The following is a 19,450-nucleotide window of genomic DNA, read 5'->3' on the forward strand; positions in this document are numbered from 1 at the left end:
ATTCCATGGTTCTATGATTCTCCAGCTGCCTAGAGTTTTTCTTAAGATCTGTTCTGTTTACTTATTTCTGTGTGCACTTGATACACCCAAAGTCTCCAGCTCAATACACTGCCCAAGTCCCCTGCAGTTCTGTGTTCACTTTGACAAGGAAACTAGGTCTGTTTTTTCTTATGCAGTGCCTCGACAGTTGCTCGAGAACAGAATTATCTGCATCGCTCATAGTCTTCTGAAGTGCTGTGACCTTCTGCAAAGCAAACCCTGACCCTGTGACTGTATAATAAATTACACCACCGCCGCTGTTTGCACACCATTTCAAGGAGGCTGGGGTTGATTTGATTATGGTCAAATCGCATCCTGGCTAACGACGAGGTTCTGGCAGCAGATTTCTCTCCCTTGCTCCCTGACGGCGCTGAATTCATAGAACTCACCAACAACTCCCCCCTCAGCGGTCGGTGCTGACCCGACCCGACCCGACCCTGCGGCCCGCCCAGACCGGGCGCTTCCTCGCTGCCAAACAACCCCAAAGCTTTCCTCTCGGGCTCCGCCTCCCTCTTCTTCCCCCTTCTCGGCCGGCCGGGCGGGCCAGGGCCCGGACCGGGACCGGGGTCATGGAGGGGCCGCCGTCTCCCCCCGTCAGGCAGCAGGTGGGCAGAACGCGGGGCGGCGAGCAGAGGCCGGAGCAGGAGCCGGAGGAGCTGCGTGAGGCCGCCCGCTGCTTGGTGCTGGACGCGGACGGGAGGACCGTCCCCTTCAAGGCCCTGTATGGGGAGCAAAAAGCCATCGTGGTGTTCGTGCGGGTGAGGAGGGAGCGGCTGCCCGGCAGGGCTGGCTGGGCCATCCGGAGCACAGGCAGGCGCCTTGCCTGGAGCCCGAGCTTGTCTGTACAGCGGCGGTGGCCGGGGAGGAGGGAGGGGGCGAAGAGGAGGAGATTACAGAAGCTAGGCCGGAGCGCAGAGATAGGAAAATGTAACGCAGATCAGTTCTGTTTCTAAGATCCCTCGTTATTTAGTGCAATGGTATGGTGTTTACCCGAAAAGGGGTAATTCCGTGTGTTTAAGGAAGCAAGCAAGCATTGTGTACCCTGATTTCCCAGGTGGCAAGCCAGCTCTCTCATTCCTAAAATATCCACAGATAAAAATATTAGCAAGGCCCAAAGCCCAGGGTCATTGTACAAACTTGGAGTAAGCCAAGATCCTGATCCAAATTTTGGTGACAGTAAAGAAATTTAGCCTTTCCTGTTTCCAGTTCCTGATCGCCTCCAAAATTATTTGTGCCTAAAGTCAGAATCTGCTGTTTCATTGCTATGCAATTATGTCTGTTTCTGACATGTCCAACTGGCTATGTTGCAGAATTTTTTATGTTACACTTGTAAGGAGTATGTAGAAGACCTGGCAAAAGTCCCCAGGGCATTTTTACAAGTAAGTACTCAGCCCTTAATATGTACATGAGGCTGCTGTAGTCGACTATACATATTACACCCTGCTGCTGGCTTGTGTGAGGCTTAAACATTCTAGGAACAAAACAAAACAAAAAAACCAAACCAAAAACAAAAGCAAACAAACAAACAAACAAAAACAAAACAAAAAATGCTCAGAAGAAAGTGCTGTCATAGTTTGCTACAGTAGCCACACTGTACCTGCCTGGGCAGCTCAGGAGCGTCGTGGTTCCACTGCATGCTCTGTTGCAGTAGTGTTATATCTGTCTGCCTGAAAAGCTCTGTGCTGTTTTCTTTGCTGTGTTCAGAACAGCTAGACAACATCTGACAGGCATTTCTTTTGCTGTTATTAGTGCAGCTGTCTCTTCCTGACTACTAATCAACTACCACCCTTTCCATTATGGCTGTTTGGTTGACTGATGGTTGCCCATGGGAAAAAACAAAATTGATCTGTACTAAAAATAGTCTCTTTTACTAATGTTTTTTTTAAGCTGCATCAGTTGTGTGATCTGTTCTCGAGGCAGGTGCAAAAACAGCAGCAGCAAGAGAAAAAGGTGGACAAAGGTTGCTATGGATGAGTATTTGTTGCATGGTAGAAGATATCAGAGAGACAATGATCCCCTGATAAATGTGGATGGTTAATCTATCTCATCTAGGCTACTGATTGAAATTCTGTCATATTTTATTCCCAAGAGCAGCATAGCAAATGACAGACACTCAGTTTGTTACTGAAATGAAGCCTTAGATGACTAAGAACTTGGGGATGAAAAGGGGCAATTTCTTTGGCAGCTCCAATTCTCAAGGCAGATTTTTCTAAACTGCTCACTCAGCGTAATTCAGAATGACATTTTCTAAATTTGGCTACTCAAATAAATGCAAAGGTAATCAAAACTATCCATGCTTGGGGTTTTTTTTTGTTGTTTTTTTGTTGCTGGGTTTTTTGTTTGTTTGTTTGTTTGTTTTTAATGTGAGTATTGTGGTTCTTTTCATAACAAGCAGAATGATTCTATACTAGAAGAACAAGTATAATGTCCTAATATTAAACCAACATCATATTTTTTACCTGTTTTTCTGACATCTAAGTGAACATCAGTTTTGACCTCTATTCTAGACTCAGGCTTAATGTTGCACCTGCAAAAGATAGCAGTATATGTGGATACAAGCTATTTCTATTAATGAACATTGTTTTATGTAAATCACAGATTTATATGCACTGATATGTGCATCCTCCTTCTCTAGATGTATGTGCAGCTGAATGGAAGTTTTGAATTTGCAAAATCTTATCAGGCTGCAATCAATTGCAGAAAAGATGATTCTACTACAGAAAAGGTTTACACCACTGTAACTTACAAGTTATCTTTAAAAGTAATTTCTTCACTTAATAAATCAATGTAGTTGCAGATTGATGGGTGGCAGAAAAAAGTAGAGACACTAAATATACAAGTGTTGTTAATTTCAAATAATTTAACTTCAGTGCACTGTGCTCATTAACTCGGGACACCAGATTCTGCAAATGTTTTGCAACCATGCAGAAACACCGATATCCTCTTCAGTGTTTCAATACCCATTTTCTGTTCTAGGAAGCAAATGTGAGGCTTATAGTTATTGGACAGTCATCTTATCATCATATCAAGGTAAATAAAGTAGTCATTAGATACATTGTACTCTCTATTGTGTCTTAATGGTCTGCATTGAAAGATTTCCTTCTGTTTGTAAAGATGGTAATTGGCAGCCACAGAAAAAGAGGAGAGTATTCTTTTCCATGAAGCAATTCTAATAATGGTACATGAATAAAGCAAGTAACTAAAACTTTCAGTTTAAAAACCACTGGGACTTGCTGAGGAAATACCTTTTTTTAAAAATTATTATTATTTCACTGGAAGCTAAAAAGCTGCTTAATTTTTTTTTGTCTTTAAATTAACATGACAAATCCACAGGTTTCCAAATTGGTGTCAGTGTGTCAGTATTTTTCCTGCTGTCGGTAGATCCTAACTAATTAGTTGTCTTAACCTTAAAAATAGTATTTTTATATGCATTTATTTTGCAGCCCTTCTGCAATTTAACTGGTTATATGCATGAAATGTATGTTGATCCACAAAGGGAAATTTATAAAATACTTGGCATGAAACGAGGTGAAGGTAATAACATATCAGGTAAGAATCATGTTCTCACCTTCTTTGGTCTTATACAGAACAAGAATGCCCTGATAAAATATTATGATCACAATATAAATAGGAAGGGAGTTGCCCACCAGCTCGTCTCTTGTAGGCTGTATTTTGTCAAAACACTTATAAGCAGAAAATTCTAGATTATTCATAGCAGCTTTTAAATTTTGTTGTTCTGCTTATATACTTTTGTATATCTGAGTGTTTTTAAATTTTTTTTTAGTGAGAAGCCCTCATGTGAAATCAAACATGCTCCTGGGAAGCATTAGGAGCATATGGAGAGCAATGACTGGCCCGGCTTTTGATTTTCAAGGAGACCCCGCCCAGCAGGGAGGAGCTTTGATTTTAGGTCCAGGTGAGCTTCTTTGTTTTGTGTGAAAAGTTACTGTCTCCTCCTATAGCAGTTTGCTTTAACGCTACCCCCTTGGCTGCTGTCCCTCTGGATCCCATGGAGATGGTCTTGTATTGAACTATGTGATTTTGCCAGCTGAAGTAACTTCTGGAAGTGTTATTCTGTAGTTCCATCTCCCAGAGAGGTAGTACAAAGTTTGGAGGGGTTTTTCTGACATCATGATGTTAACCTACATTCTGCTTTCACATTCGATATGAGGCACATAATGCACTTTTAGTAGAGGCATAATGCATGAAGGGGGGCTAAAACATGACAGTCATCTCACTGAATTATTAGAAAACATCATGCTAGAGCAGATTTAATTCAATTAAATGCTTCTGTAACTTCATTAAGGAAGATCTATGCAATTGTTTAAAATGTAGCATGTTGTGCAATCTATAGGGCTAGTACACATTTGTACAAGAAGTAGAAAAAGACTCAGAATGCTTCTTTGATTCGGTTATGACTTTGAATAAATAAATATTTTCTTGAACAATTTACATGTTCTCATTCTATTCCAGGCAATAAAGTTCATTTTCTGCACCTTGATAAAAACAGACTGGATCATGTTCCCATTAACAGAGTTTTGCAGCTTGCAGGAGTTAAAACAGTGAATTTCACAAACAGTCCTGAGATTATTGACATATGACACTGGCACAGTATATACATTTTTTTACTTGTGTTCTACAAGAGCACTTCTTCAGTGAATTCCCACCTGCATGGGTACTGTTGTGTCTTTATGGGACATATGAAACCCTATCTAGAAAATCAGACCACAGAACAAACTGCCTGGCACTGAAGGTGGTCACAAAAGTGCTGTTTCCATAGCATATAAGATAGCAAAGACTAAAATACAGTTAAGGCTCAGTGCAAAAAATTCTGTAGTTTATTACCTCCTCATCAAAAAAAAAAAGCTGCTAGTATATTTTAAACAAATCTTTGTTCAAGATTAACTAAACTAAAAAATCTGGTTTTAGCCAGGAAGAATTTGAGATTCTTGCCTTCAGCAGATCACATTGGCTTTCAATCCAAAACTTGGTAGCAATATTTTAAAGCTTCTATCACTGTGTGACGATCTTGTATTAAAATATACCTTGAAAAATTGCAATTTCAAACACTGGACCCATCTGGAACTGGCAGATATTATGAAATACATTTTATAGTTTTAAATAAATATTTTAAAAATGTCAACCTTTGTCTGCAATTGCATTGTCTGCAATTCTTTTGCTTCATATGAAAAGGCGGCTCTGAAAGACAGGGAGAGGTGTGTCTTAAACCTATTTTTTATCAGATTGTCAGTTTTGGAGTAGGCTGTAGTCAGTTACTTGGTGTCCTATGAAGATTTGCAGCAAAATATTCTTGTGAGCATGCATTTACTTTCTCTCAGAGCAAGAGGTGTCTTTAAAAATATCCTTAGTTATTTTGTCCTAGACCACCGAGCTTTTTGTTTGTGTTTGTCACAGATGACAGCAGCATCTTGGTTTGCAGTTCTGTCAGATTTCATATTATCTGTTTTTCAAGAATGTTTTTGTTCAGAATCTATTGCTTTCATTAAAGCCGATGTTCCTTCTTTCATCCATCAACCATTTCTTGTTAGAAATTTGAAAATAAGATTGCCCAAGATTTAAGGAGGAGTCTCTCCTGGTCTGTAGTCTCTCATCTTTGTCCTTCACTGTAAAATGCTGCCATTCACTTGTATTTCACCTGCAATTTCTCTCCTCTTTTAAGCCTTAACACTAATGCAATTGTAAAATGGTATTCTGTGAAGAGGTTTGTCCCTGCATACAGTAAGGTCAGTGGCAGGCATAGAGCAAACTCAAGAGAGCTCTACACCATTACGAGTATATGAAATTAAGTGTAGTGTTGCTTGACAAAAAAATTAAAGGCTTGCTTAAGAAACATAATGATACAGAGCAGAGTAATTCCATTAAATGTACTATGCCCTAGTACCTAATTCATTACATTCACGTTTTGATACGGTGTGTTTAGAAGGATATTATTAATGTAAAAATGCTGTGCTAAGTTCCATGATTTGACTAAACAGGGCTTGGCATAGGACTGAAGCAGCTGTGTGCAGACTCAGAACCTGCATGATTTTAGGGCTGGCCAGAAGCTTCCTCAGAACTTGGCATAACAGACTGAGACTAACAGCTGGAGCTCCAAGATAAGTGAAGTCAGATTTTCGTGACCACTGCCCCTTCAAATAAGGAGATGGTCTCTCCCTCCTTTCAGAGTTCCCTCCCTCCAGAGCTCACCAATATTTTTTGCGTAGGTCAGGAATTCTGCAATGCAGCTGCCTCTGTGTTACTTAAATCACAGTAGAAAGCAAGCTAGGAAATTGTTCTTAGAAAACTGGTCTTACATTTGTAAAAAATACAAGAAAGGCAGAAAAATTATTTCCAAAGAGAAAGACTCATAAATATTCAATTTATTTGTGGTCCTTCCTCTCTGCTTCATTCACCTCATCATCACTCTCAAAGATACTGGCTCCAGTTCCACTTTTTGTTTGTAATCATTTCACTTTCATGTTATTGATGTTTTTGATTTTAAAGGGAGTGTTTGGCTGCTTGTTTTGCATTCAGTACAATTAAAACAATACATAATGGGAATTAATCTATTACTGCTTTTAAAATACATTAAATAAAGCTAACAATAGCTAAAAAAGCTGTGGTCTCTTACAAGGGATGAACTGAATTAAATTGTAGCTTGACAGCTCTCTAGGTTGAAGTCATCCATCGTCACCGCGTCAATACTGACAGGGACTATACCACAGCTTCTGTGTTATTTCAGCAAAACCACTTTTTCAGAAAGACTCACAAAATGCATGCAAACAAACAACAACCAAAAAAAGCAACTCAAAGAGGAGAATTCAGTTCAAGAACCATCCTGATTAAGGCATCAGCCCTGGATTTGTTACATGAAGATGGACTGTTGCATCTGACCAAGAGTTAGTTCAAGGGTTCCCTGCGAGACAATGGTTCGCGCGTGCGTAACAAATAGGAACAACGATGGCCACAGTCATCCAAGGGAGAAATGGTTTCCAAAGTGTCAGTGGAATTTTAGGACTCTGGTACTGTTTAGGAAAAGTATTTTTTTAAAGTTATGCGGTGAAAGGTGGAAATCAGTAGAAGATTACCACTGACTGGATGGTACTCAGCAGATGGAAGAATACTTCATCGAGGGCTTTTGTCACGGGCAATTATGACAGAGGTGGCGAGGGAATGGTTTTCGGAAGTTGTTGTAACTACTGGCTTGATACATTTCAACACATACTTAAAATAACGACGTGTTTTAAAGCATCAGCGTGCCTGAGGGGCAAACTCAGCCCAGCTACGTTAACTTTCCAAACGAATCCATCACTCTCAGCCCAAAAGGCTGCTGTGCGTCCTGGACTGGTTTCAGTCGGCCTTACACAATGTGCCCTTGGGACCCGCTTTTGGTACGCGTCGTGAGAGGCACTTGAAAAGCTGAGGCGCCTCCAGAAACGCAGCTGCGAACACTCATTCCCACCGACGGCAGCTCTCCGCTGCCGGCCCGAACACGGGAGCGGAACCACTCGGGGTCCGGAACCGTCGCGCCCTCAGGGTTGCCGTTTTGGACATGCCGTGACCACCCCTCTACCCCGCGAGAGAAATCCCGCGCCACGTCAGCAGTCCTCACCGCTGCGGGACGGGCAGGGGCGAGGTTCCGAGGGTCCGCCCCGAAGTGTCAGCGATGGACGGGCCACGCCGACCCGGCCCACCTGTTACGGCCACACTGTGACATCACCGTCTCCACCGCTCCGCGATGGTGACGCCACTCCATGCTGACCCAATCACAGGCAGCGGCGCCGGGAGCGGCCGCCGGCTCGGGGCGGGAGGGGGTGTGTGTGGGGGGGTAGGTCCATGGGGCGGTGGGAGGGGGCGGTGTCCGGGGAGACGCGTCAGCTGCCGCCGCGGGTCCCTCCCCTCCGTCGGCCCGAGCCCCGCGGGGAGCGGCGCGGCGGGGATGAGGCGGATGGCCTCGCACCCACCGTAGCGGCGCGGCCGCCTCCGCCATGAAACGAAAGAGCTGGGCCGAGACCCGGCGCCGTGCAGCCCCGGCGCTGCCGGCTATGAAGAGAACTCGGGGAGCGGCGTGGCGGGCGGTGGGGGGCGACGAGGAGAGGCGGCAGCCGCCCCCCGACGCGCCGGAGACCTGCCTGAGGATCGCCGGTGAGGGGGGCGTGCCAGGGGGGCGGTGGCAGGTAGGGTGGCGGCGCGGCGGGAGAGTTGAGGCTCAAGTTGGGGCCGGTCTGCCGGCGGCGCGACGGGACGGGATGGGACGGGACGGGGCGGGACGGGACGGACACCCCCACTTCTCAAGCCGCCTCCGTCCCGTCCCGCCCCGTCCTGTCGTGTTCCGTCCCACTGGTGGGGGCCCGGCGGCGGGGAAGTAAGCGTTCCTCTCCGCGCTGGGTGGTCCTGTCCCCGCCGGGACCCCGGGGCGGCAGATCGGCAGCCGCCCCTGGGGTCTGTGCCAGGGGTGAGTCCTGGCGTCGTCTCTCCGGCGTTGCACGCAGCGAAGTGTTCTCTCAAAAATGCATTGCTAGTCCGGCCTTCCAGAAGAATAAATACCGTGGCTCGTTAATAACTCTGGCTGTACCGAGCAATTTCCTTCTGCTGTTTCTGCTTGTCAGAGACTAAAGGGAGCGTATACTTGAACCAGTAGAACGTGTTTCTGTGGGTGAAACAAAATAATGTATTTCTCCCGATATTGGGGGTTTATATCTTTCTCCTGGTGTTGTTCTTGCTGGCTAAGGGGTAGAGTAATGGACAAGCGTCGCATCGTTTCTTGACACTCGAGTGCCGCCAGCTACTGCAGGCAGGTTTGATCCGTGTTCTTCTCCCGATCGTGGCCCTGTGGTTTGAGCCGTGCTTTGTTTTGGCACAGGACCTGACTCTGTGGAGGAGCGTATTGGATCGAAGCTGAAATAGATACAGATCTAGGTTTGCATTCCTCAGCTAAGACATGCTTGAGTTTAGTTTGGCCAAAAGAAGCGAAAAGGGAAGAAAAAAAAAAAAAAAAAAAAAGTCCTGTGCATGAATCTGGGAGTGGTAGTATTTGCAATTATCTTTTAAAAAAAAACAGACCTCACTTCTACTGCTTTGTGAAGGACATGGGAATCTGTAGACAGAGCAAGGAAAAATACAAAGAACAAATGAGGCTCCAGACCTAACAGTGCCAAATATGGGGTTCTTAGATAACAATATAATTGGAAAACCATGAGATTTTTTTTTTTTTCTTTTGAATGTTGGGCACAGTGATGTAGGAAGAATGTAAACTCCACAGACATACCAGACTCCTCTTTTTAAAAGCTTTGGTACTATCAGGGATTAAAATGATAAATTCTCCAAACTAAATTACAGCATATTTGGCCTAATCTATACGGAGAAACATAATGGTGTACTTACATGCAGACTTATAATGCTACTGTAACTTCATGTGTATTTTTCTATAACTCCAACCACTTATATAGGAAATTACTGTGGTATAGTTTTAAGGCTAAATGTAGAAACTGCTCATTTGGCAGGTGAAGACTTTTTGGTATTGAAGTAATGTCACTACCTAGAATACTGTGCAGCCCTATCCAGCTCAGATCTCCAGTAAACAGGTCCATCTAATAATTCACATGCAGCAGTTGCTTGGATCTGATGATAAATGTCTGGCATCAACAGGACCCTTAAATTACTGTATTTTCTCCTCCAAATAAATGTTTTTCTCATTTAAGGAATACATTAGAGCACCCAGGCTTTGACATGTGTTTTTTTGGGGTTTTTTTAGGTTGGTTGGGTTTGGGGTTTTTTTTTTTGGTGTGTGTCTGGGTTTTTTTGTTTGTGTATTTGTTTTTAACAAAACATGGGATTTCACCATAAGCAACAGTGCATAGTATAACAAATTTGATTAAAATGTAGTAGAGTATTGTATAATATTTCATTTTACCTTCATCTTCTTACTGTGCACAGTGGCAGCTGTTTACAAGCTTCTAATCATGGAACTGTAGTAGCCTAATTATAATTATATCGTTATGCTATGCTTCTTTCTAAAAGAGAAACCTAGAAAGAATAAGCCCACAGGCTTACCTTTTTTATTCAGCTATTTTAAAAGTTACTTCAGCTTTTAAACTGTTGGTTCTGCCTTCTCATGATGCATTTCTGAGAAATTAATTAATAGTTCTGAACTGGAGTGAGATTAAACCATAAGGCCATATTTTTGCAAATGGGCATACTGTAAATATTTTAGCTTCTGTAAAGGCTAAATGAGCTGCATTAGCTTAGCTGCTTACAGAAACAGTGCCAAACTCATTAAGAACATTGCAGCCTACCCTTAGTTTCATCTTGGCTAAAAGAGGCAGAAGGCAAACCTTAATAGTTGTAAAGAGCTATGAATTTTTTCCTGCCTGATGTTATACTCATGAACAGCAAAGTTGGTAATCTATTACATGCATAGACTTTATACTCAAAATATTTAATTACTGCACCCCTCTATTTCCTAGTGAATTGTACACATCAACCATATGTCAGAATTATTTTTAATAATACTTATATAAAGTTAATGTTGGTTTTTTTATTTATTTTTAGAGTGATTCAGGAAAGCTATTCCTGTAAAAATTGTTTGTTAAGCTGCATGGTAAGCCTTACCATTTTTTCTTTGTAAGCTAATGCATGAGGCTTCCTAGCATGAATTCTATTTGCTGGAGCTAAATTCATTTCTTCTATTTATTAGAAGCATATCCCCATAGCCTTCTGGTCTCAGAAAGTTACAATTTATGTAGTCTAAGGAAAATGTAAGAATTTTGTAGAAGATGTTTGAAAGCTGTTGGCTCCTTTTCATTGGCTGCTTTTCTCAGTCATTGCTTTGATTTTATAAATAACATTTTAAAGAAGATGTGTAATTAAAATGCATAAACCTCAGCCAAAAGTTGTGTGTTTTTCTCTCATTTCTTTTCAATACTTAATTCTAAAATGAAGTAACAACAAAAACTATGCAGGGAATTAAAATTTAAGTGCTATAATATCATGGGTCATTTCCTGACATTTGTTTTTCCTTTGCTAAATATATATTTGTTTTATTTACAGTGAGTAGCTGATATCTTAAAGGATTCTCTAAGCTGTACTCTATATGCCTTGGTTTGGTTTGGTTTGTTTTTTTTAATGAGAATCGTTTTACTTACATTGTCATTTTGAGCTTTTTAAATAATATTTGGTTTAATATGTTCATTGGTAGGTGGGTTGGGTTTTTTGTTTTGTGTTTTGTTTGATCTGTAGGGTTTTTTCTAGCCATTGAGGTTTTTTTTTGTTTTTCTATTACTGCAGGCTTGTCATTATGAGCCCTCTCTATTATGTGGAAAACTATTTCATTTTGCTAAGAACACTTAACCCCAGCATCGTTAAGCTTTCTATCATTTTGACAATCAACACTTCCAGTTTGTTTTCTTTATACAACTTAGTACAAAAGTTGTATGTCCTCTTTTATTAATATGAGCTCACTTACCTGTGAGGCTTTCTCAAATACTTTAATTATGATTTTAAGGCTTTTGGCATCTAATCCAGCACTTCAAGTGCATGAATTTATGTGAAGTAACCTCGTGTATCAGATAAGAGCAGCAGGATGCTCTGACTACAGTAACACAGTGCTGTTGATCAATTGTGGCATGGCCCTGAAAATAATTTTTTAATGGTTTTCTGTTAAATAAAAAAGTTCCTTTAACTTTTTAGTGTGCTTTCATTTTCTTTTTCAGTTTTTCTGATAGCCAATTCCGTCATGACTTAAAGTTGGAATACTGTAGTAATGGATAAAGGACTCTTTTCAAGGGTAGGAAGGCTAAAAACATAATCTTGTACAATTCTGCTTTTTGTCTTGATATTGCAACATAACTTGACTTTTATGCTATCTCACGTGTCTTCCTGATATTCTGAAGTCTTAAACCAAACATAACAAAATACCATGTACCAACTCTGAATTCAGAAGTATACTTCTCTAACAACAGCAAAAAATTCTCTGGTTATGTTTCTTGGTAATTCAAAACAGAGTAATGTTGGGTTTTGTTGTACTGTCATTCCCCTCTGGATTTCTCCTGTGAGGGATCTGTTTAACAATAGAACTGTTGAATTTATCTTTTTATGAAATAATCTTCACCGATCATATGCAGACTTGTCCTGCAGCAAGTGCCTGTTTGGTATTTAGTTGTCTCTTGAATTACATAAATTTCTTTCTCCAAGGCCTGTGCAGCAGATCCCAAGAAACATCAGGCTTATTGAGACTAAAAGGAAGGAGATTATTTTATCATCTCTACATTCACATTAACATGATTTTGAAGTGGTAGCTCTCAATTTCCTACATATCTTTTTCCACAGAACACTGCAGGTCTGAAAAACAAGCAAAATGCTTTTCTTCCTGTATGTGCACTGCAATCAAATGCATAATTATTATAGCTTGTGTAGACATGCCTGTGCTAGCTTTAATTGCATTAGTTCATGTACCTGGAGTAGTGAAGCTGTTGTAACATAGTCCTCAGTTAGGGGTATGCAGGCTCATTTTGTTGTTCATTGGATGCCTACTCAAATTAATTTGCCTGCTGTAATACCCATGTTTCTGTAATTTTGCTATTTTGTTCTATAAGACTAACGAAATTAGGCGTAATTGTATATCTAGCATACTGCTGTCGTATCTCCTGGTTGCAGTGCAGATGCAGCCTGTAAGCCTGTGAGCCCTACTCTCTCAGTCTGAGAGATGTTTTGAAATGTCTGCGCTAGTTTGATAGGTTTACGATGACCTTTTATCAGTAACTTGCAGGAATCTGGAAGTGCTCAAGCACACTATATTTAAATGAGATACCAAAAAGCTAAAATCAGCAAAGGAAGCACTAAAATGAAAGCCTTACTTCTCCAGTCCAAACCTTTGTGGTGTACCAGTGAAATCAATTCATCAGGGTTCTGATGTGTTTTATATACAAGCCCTTATCCTGCAATCAGACCCTTAATGAAGGAATCTCCTTTGTCAGCATGTGTTAATTCTATTAAAAAACCAACACACTAATCTCTGGCTACTGTAAACAGAACTTGGAATGTGTTTGCAAAAAAATCCAACAGGTAAAAGCAGACATGGTGAGTAATACAGCAGCTGTCTGACTGGTAAGTCAGTAGAAAGGTAAATACACTTACAGAAAAGGATGCCTCTGTGTAGCACATTTCTAAAACCCCTCTATAGGAAAGTTAAAAAGATGGACCCTGCTTTGTAGGTATTTTAGAGCAATTGTGGTGGTCCAGGGGAATGGATAACTTGTCAGGATGTTGGCATTTGACACACACTGCTCTTATTGTGAGATAGTTCTGTAAATTCTTTAAACCTGAGTTTCTTTTAGGTGTTTAAAGAATAGCAACAATTAACATGATCCAAAGATAGCAGTGCAGAAATTTAACTCCAACAGCAATTAAACAGGCCTTGTACACACTGTTCAACAAAACCATTCTTCACACTGCAGAAGATTTTCAGTAAAAGTAGATATGCTGAGGAAGTAAGTTACTCCAAACCCTGTTCAGGTGGAAAAAAAAATAAATTATTTTAGGTCTTCAACCTGTACAAATGCATTTCTTTTCTTTTTTATTGTCATTTTTTATTTGAGAATTTTGGATATCTCTTTGTATAATACTTTTATATTTTCAGAAGTGATGTAATGTTTGTGTGAAAATGCATGTGTGCGACAAGGTAGGATGTCAGTTGGAATACTACAGCCATCCTTCCCAGACTTCAGTGTGGTAGTCTTCTGATACAGGGGAGAGCTCACTCTAAGTCAACAATTAGACTGGATCTAAAGGACAGATGCCATTGAGGAAAAAATTCTGTCTGTGTATTCCCACAGTTAACCCCCAGTGGGCTGATTCAGTGAACTAACTCAGAAGAAAATCTTTCCTTGTAAAGAACCTGGTGGCAGCTAGCCATGAAATCAGTTTAGAAATGGTGTGAAATTATAGCTTGGGGGTGTAGTGTGATGTGTTTAATCTAGTAATGCCAGTTTAAAAACAATCCCTAGATATCATATCCTCTCAGTTCTCCCTGCTTTCTCTTTGCCCTCAGCCACCTCTCCCTTCAGCCCCCCCATGCCAGCTCTGGTTCTCGGGGAAAAGGGGAAGAAGTGTAGCAACTTCCCTTCCCCTTCTTTCTCCTTCCCCTCTCCCTTTCCCTTCCTATTCCTCTTCCCCAGTTAATTTCTTTTCTATAAGTTTCTTCTATTTTCTATTTTAATTTCTTTAAATCTGTGCTAGGACACTTGTTAAAGTAGTTACAAACTAACACAGTGGCTGGGACAGACGATGCAGGGGTCTTGTGGGAAGCTGGGGCTCCCTCCATTCCCAAAGTGTTGGCCTGAATGCTTTCTCAGGACTGCCTTTCTGTGGAGCAGTTTTCCTCACTGCATATTTTGCATCCATTCAGCATATCAGTGCATTTGCTTCTCCCTACGTATTTCTCTTTGTGGGCCAGCTTAGTAACTTCTTAAAAATGCACAGCATTACTATGAATTTTATCCTTGGCCTTGTTTTTGGGACATGCTTCAGTAAATGCTGGGAGGTACAGCAGTTCCAAAGCATGTAATGCACTCCCCAGCTAGTATTGCAGTTGCTGTGCCTACAAGAAGTGTGCCTTGCTTCTGCTGAGAGAATAAGGAAGCAGATGCTTGACTTGCTCAGAAGTTACTGTACCTCGCACTGGTTGCACCTGACCTGTAAATGTTTAAGCCAAACTATTTGCATCAGGCCCTTGCTCTCCTGAAACGTGCATTTAGCAAGTGTACACGTCTTGGGGGTGTTGTCTGTCTCCAGCCTCCAAGACAGTGTTGTATTTCCTCTGGTGAGCTCTGAGCATGTGAGTTTTGAAATACAGATGTAGGGACCCCTTTCATGGCATAATTTACCTTGTCTTTTCAAGACAGAAGTAATGATTTCTAAGTGCTACTGATGGAGGACTTAGTTTTAAAGCATAAAGGAACATTCTCCCGCTGCTCTCTAGACAAGGAACACAGTTTTCTCTATCAGAAATTATGGTTTGATATTGTACATTTATATGCAGGTGAAACTTTTTGATATTTAAGTAATGTATCTCTTCCAGATAACTAGTTTGCAAAAAATTAAGATAACTCTTTTTAGGTTTAAATTTAATCTGGTTTTGTAATGATATTTTTTCAGCAGGAGGAAATAAAGTATTGCTGTGGTGCTGCAAGACACTTTTTATTTATGCAATTACTGCAGACACAGGAATTTACCACAGTAGCATAGTTGGTGTTTAAAGTTTGCTGGGGCTACAGCTCCCTCATCCATAAAAATAATTCACATTTATTTGAGTGCCACTGGCTTTATTCCCCATTAAGCTTAACAAGGCAAGAAAAAGGTGCCTTCTACCTGAATGCATGTACGCATGCATGCAGGCTTTGAAGGGACAGCTGAATTTGGGATGGGGATGCAGATCCTGGAGGTGTCCAGGAAGCAGCTGAAGTGGTGGGGCAGTGGGCTTCCACCTTGGCCACTCACATCCCTCCAGTGTATATTGTCTGCAGGCTTTAATTGTATGACACTACTGTCAAAGTCATAATTTTACAGAAAGATGAGAAGTGCCTGTCTTGAGGTGTGAGCATGCTTCACCATTTAGTTTGATGAAGGTGCTGTCAGGTGCTAAAGGATCTGTGTGTGACATTCAGAGTGCATCACGAGGGGTCTGTTGCCAAAAGGAGGTGGGTCTCTGCTGTGTGCAAGAGTGCAAGTGGGGCTCCTGCTGTATTGCAGTGGGTAGATTTCCTGGGAACACTTTAGGAGAGATGACTGGAGAGCTGCAGATTACAGGAACACTGCTGAGCAGAAAGCCTCAGACTTTGTGTGCCCTGTTGCTTAACATAGAGAAATAATGACAATATCTAGTCCAATAATAGTAAAAGATTTCATTCATTCTAAATGATTCAAATTTGTTCTGTTGACAGGAAATGCTTCAGACTTTCAGCAGAAAAGTGTAATGTTTATAAAAGCTTCAAATTTTCTTGTATTTCAGATCGCCTTTATTTTGCTATTCTCTGCCAAAAACCAAAGAGTGGAGCTGCAGATACCCATTATTTCTGCATAGATGATGAATTCGTATATGAGAAGTAAGTACACTCTATTTTTTCCTGTTTTTTATGGAAATAAATTAGTCAGGCTAACAGCAATGAGGAACCAGTTTAATTTGACATTCTGTTTTCCAGTGTAGCTAAAGGAAACATACCATTTCCATTATAGACCTAATTAGACAATTTTGGTCCTCTCTGACTTTTCTGCCATGATGATTTATATATCTTAGAATGGTTCCTTGGCTTCTCATTAGGATTTCTTAGAATTGTTTTAAAAGCAGAAGCTTTCATTGTATCCATTCTTGTTAGAAGACACAGGAACACGATGCAATAGTATATATATTCAGAAGTTGGAAAAGGACAGCTGAACTGAAGGGGATGTCTGTGGTTGTTCAAGTATTAAGTGGAATGTCTAAACTTCCTAGAATAAAGAAAAAAACTGCCAAAATCAATTCAAGCTTTTATGAGCTGACAATGGATATATTATTTCCCCTGTAGTGAACAGAACAGTGTTTGCCTTTGTATGTGATCTGGAATGCTGCTAATTCTTTACATATTTTTAACCAACGGCATGCTTACCATTTTTGAAAGTACTAATCAATCTTTATTCTCTATGTTCACTTTTCTGTAGCAATATTAATGGCCTGCTTTTAAAGTAAAGGTTTTAAGTTTCTCGTAAAGTTTCTAGTGATACCGTAGTGAGAATTTTTCAAACCCTGCATATTCCAGTTTGGTTTTGACTGGTGGTGTGTGGAAAACAAAAAAGTTTTAGTTTCTGTTTAAAGTTTCTGTTTAAAGATGTCAAATTTGTTTCCTCCAACAAAATAGTATGTATATAGGAAGGCATTCTTGCTTTTAGAATGATGCACATATAAAACAGATATATTATTATTCTTGGCATTGTGTGTCTGATTAAAAAAAAAAAAAAAAAAAAAAAAGAGAGAGAGAAAGAAACAAAAAGCATTTACAGAGGTCATGTACAATCTTTGCCTTTTCTCCCACCAGTTTCTATGCAGACTTTGGACCACTCAATCTGGCAATGGTCTACAGATATTGCTGCAAGCTAAATAAGAAATTAAAGGTAATGCTCGGTGTTTTTATTCATTATTCCTAACTTACTGAAGAACAAAAACAAATGGGGCCAAAAGTTGTTCTGTTTTTGCTCGGGTGTTTTTCTGGGCTCCTAATCCAGCTATGTTTTGAATACAAATGCTAGTTTCTTCAAGGTGAATTTAGGGAGGAGGAGAATCAGCAGGGAAAACCCAGTTACTTTTAATTTACAAAAGATGCACCACCGTGGCAGTAACTACTGCTAATCCTGTAAGATCCGTTGCTAAAGAGGTACGAACTTCTTTAAATTAAAAGCTCCCCTTCTGGAATTCAGTCTACTTGGCAATCTGCCAGTGTTGACTAAGCTTGAGGATGCAACTTTTAAGGTGTTTTTCTGGGTTTTTTGGTTTGGTTTGGTTTGGGTTTTTTTTTCTGCTCCTGACATCTCTTTGGTAAGAAGCAGCATTTGACCTTTGATAGCACTCATGGCACTGTGGCATGGCAAGGAGCTGCTGTGCTCATACTGCTGATTATCTTCTCTGGGGAGTGCTCAGTGATTTGGGGCATTGAGCTTTTGATAGAGCATAGTGTCTTAAAATCAGAGTTCCTATAATAAGTAATATGAATGACTTCAAATTAGTTGACCTCTATGAGGTGTTGGAGAATAAGACCTGTTGGTCAGATAAAAAAGCTTATTAGCATTAATGTGAACCACAGTTTCGCTCTTCAAAACTGCTTAGATCTTGAAACAGCTAAAGTTTAATTTTCACTAAACTGTGAAAAGTGGGAAGTATGAAGAACATAGTATACTAGGATTTTTTTTTTTCATTCCTTGATGTTTGTGTTAGTTTGCATAATTCAGACCTGCTTTGTCACTGTGGCACTGCTAACAGGTTGAACAGAGACAAGATTCTCTGACTTTTGTTTAAAGAATTTTCTGTATCAACACAAGTTTATAGAATAATACCTTTTAATATCTGGGATTTGGTATTGGAGAGGCATGTTAGGATTGCTGATAATATACTACTGTTAATGACCTGGGGTCAGTTGTCTTTGGTGCATTGAATAGCAACTGAGCACGTAACATTGCCGTTTAAATAGTGACATTTTATGATAGCTTAGCAGCTGATCAAAGTATACAGTTTCAAGGGCATCAAACTTTGTTTCACGGGCTAGTTAGAGGACAGTTTTTGCTACCACCACAAATCTGGAGTCCTTTCTGTTGGCAATACCATTCCACCTTTTTTCTAAGGTAGCTGGAAAAATTACATGCCAAGCTGAGATAAAATTTTCTTAAGTTATTTATGATAAAGTTTAGAAATACTTTCAAAATATTTTAACCTAAGCATGTATTTTCCAGTGGTTCTAATCCTTAGAAACTACTAGTTGATTTATCTAGTTTCAGATTTTCTTTAAGAATAAAAACAGTCTAAATTCTGTTTTCAAAACTAACGTGACTTCAACATGCCTCTCTTCAACATGTTACACAGGGCTGGCTGTAAATCAGAAACAGTAAACGTATTCCAGAAGAAAAGAAAGATTAATGTATTTTGTATAAAAAAATATTTAGGTTGGATACTTGGAAAAATACTGGAACAATCTAGGTAGAGATTCAGTAGAATTTTCTACAGCTACTGAGGAACAAGTCTAAAGTTTATTTGATTCTCTGAATATAGGTGTCTGAAAGTAGAACAGATCCATTTTCCCCTCCAGTTTTATTAGACAAGGCATGAGAAGTATAAAATGTAAAATCATAATGTTCTTCATTTCTTGATACAGTCATTTTCATTGATAAGGAAGAAAATAATTCATTATACTGGCTTTGATCAGAAAAAGCAAGCAAATGCTGCATTCCTCATAGGCTCCTACGCAGTAAGTATTTAAATTTTTACATTAAATCAACTCATTAAATGTGTTCCCTTTTCATAGTAGTTCTTTAAAACAGCAGGATCAAAACAAGTCTTGTCTCTTGAATAATATTCCTAACAATGTATCTTATACTAAGGTATACCAAGAGAGTTTTTAAAATTTACCAAGTATGTGAATGGAGTGGTATGGTATGGGATTTTTCTTCTCTACTGCAATCTGTGCTCTTAGAAATAAGAGTACCACTGGAGAAAAAAATCTTTATGAATATTTTAGTGTATTAAAAAATAACTGCTTAATGTTTTTCCTTTCCACAACCCAAATATACTCTCTTCTTTTTGGGAAAAAAAAAAAAATTAAAAAAATTAAAAAAAAAAAAACCAAACTATCTTGCGTGAAATATGGTATATAGTTTCCCATGGCATGCATGTTAA

General features: G+C 40.0%; 2 protein-coding genes across 2 annotated transcripts in view; both read left to right on the top strand.

Annotated features, from left to right (window-relative positions):
* Positions 1-439: 439 nt before the first annotated feature.
* On the top strand, positions 440-5,178 carry PRXL2C (peroxiredoxin like 2C). Its single transcript, XM_030468050.1, has 6 exons — positions 440-797; positions 1,350-1,418; positions 3,016-3,069; positions 3,483-3,588; positions 3,824-3,955; positions 4,513-5,178. The coding sequence occupies exons 1-6, from the start codon at positions 609-611 to the stop codon at positions 4,638-4,640; spliced, it is 678 nt and encodes a 225-aa protein (XP_030323910.1). The 5' UTR covers positions 440-608; the 3' UTR covers positions 4,641-5,178.
* Positions 5,179-7,939: 2,761 nt separating this feature from the next.
* Positions 7,940-19,450, top strand: part of CDC14B (cell division cycle 14B) — a 31,086-nt gene continuing 19,575 nt past the window's right edge. The window contains exons 1-4 of the mRNA XM_030468051.1: positions 7,940-8,184; positions 16,046-16,139; positions 17,106-17,181; positions 18,930-19,026. Coding sequence (XP_030323911.1) covers positions 8,028-8,184; positions 16,046-16,139; positions 17,106-17,181; positions 18,930-19,026 — 424 coding nt within the window. The 5' untranslated portion in view covers positions 7,940-8,027. The remainder of the gene's footprint in view (positions 8,185-16,045; positions 16,140-17,105; positions 17,182-18,929; positions 19,027-19,450) is intronic.

This window comes from Calypte anna, chromosome Z (genome assembly GCF_003957555.1).
Source record: "Calypte anna isolate BGI_N300 chromosome Z, bCalAnn1_v1.p, whole genome shotgun sequence".
In the NCBI taxonomy this organism is placed as follows: Eukaryota; Metazoa; Chordata; class Aves; order Apodiformes; family Trochilidae; genus Calypte; species Calypte anna.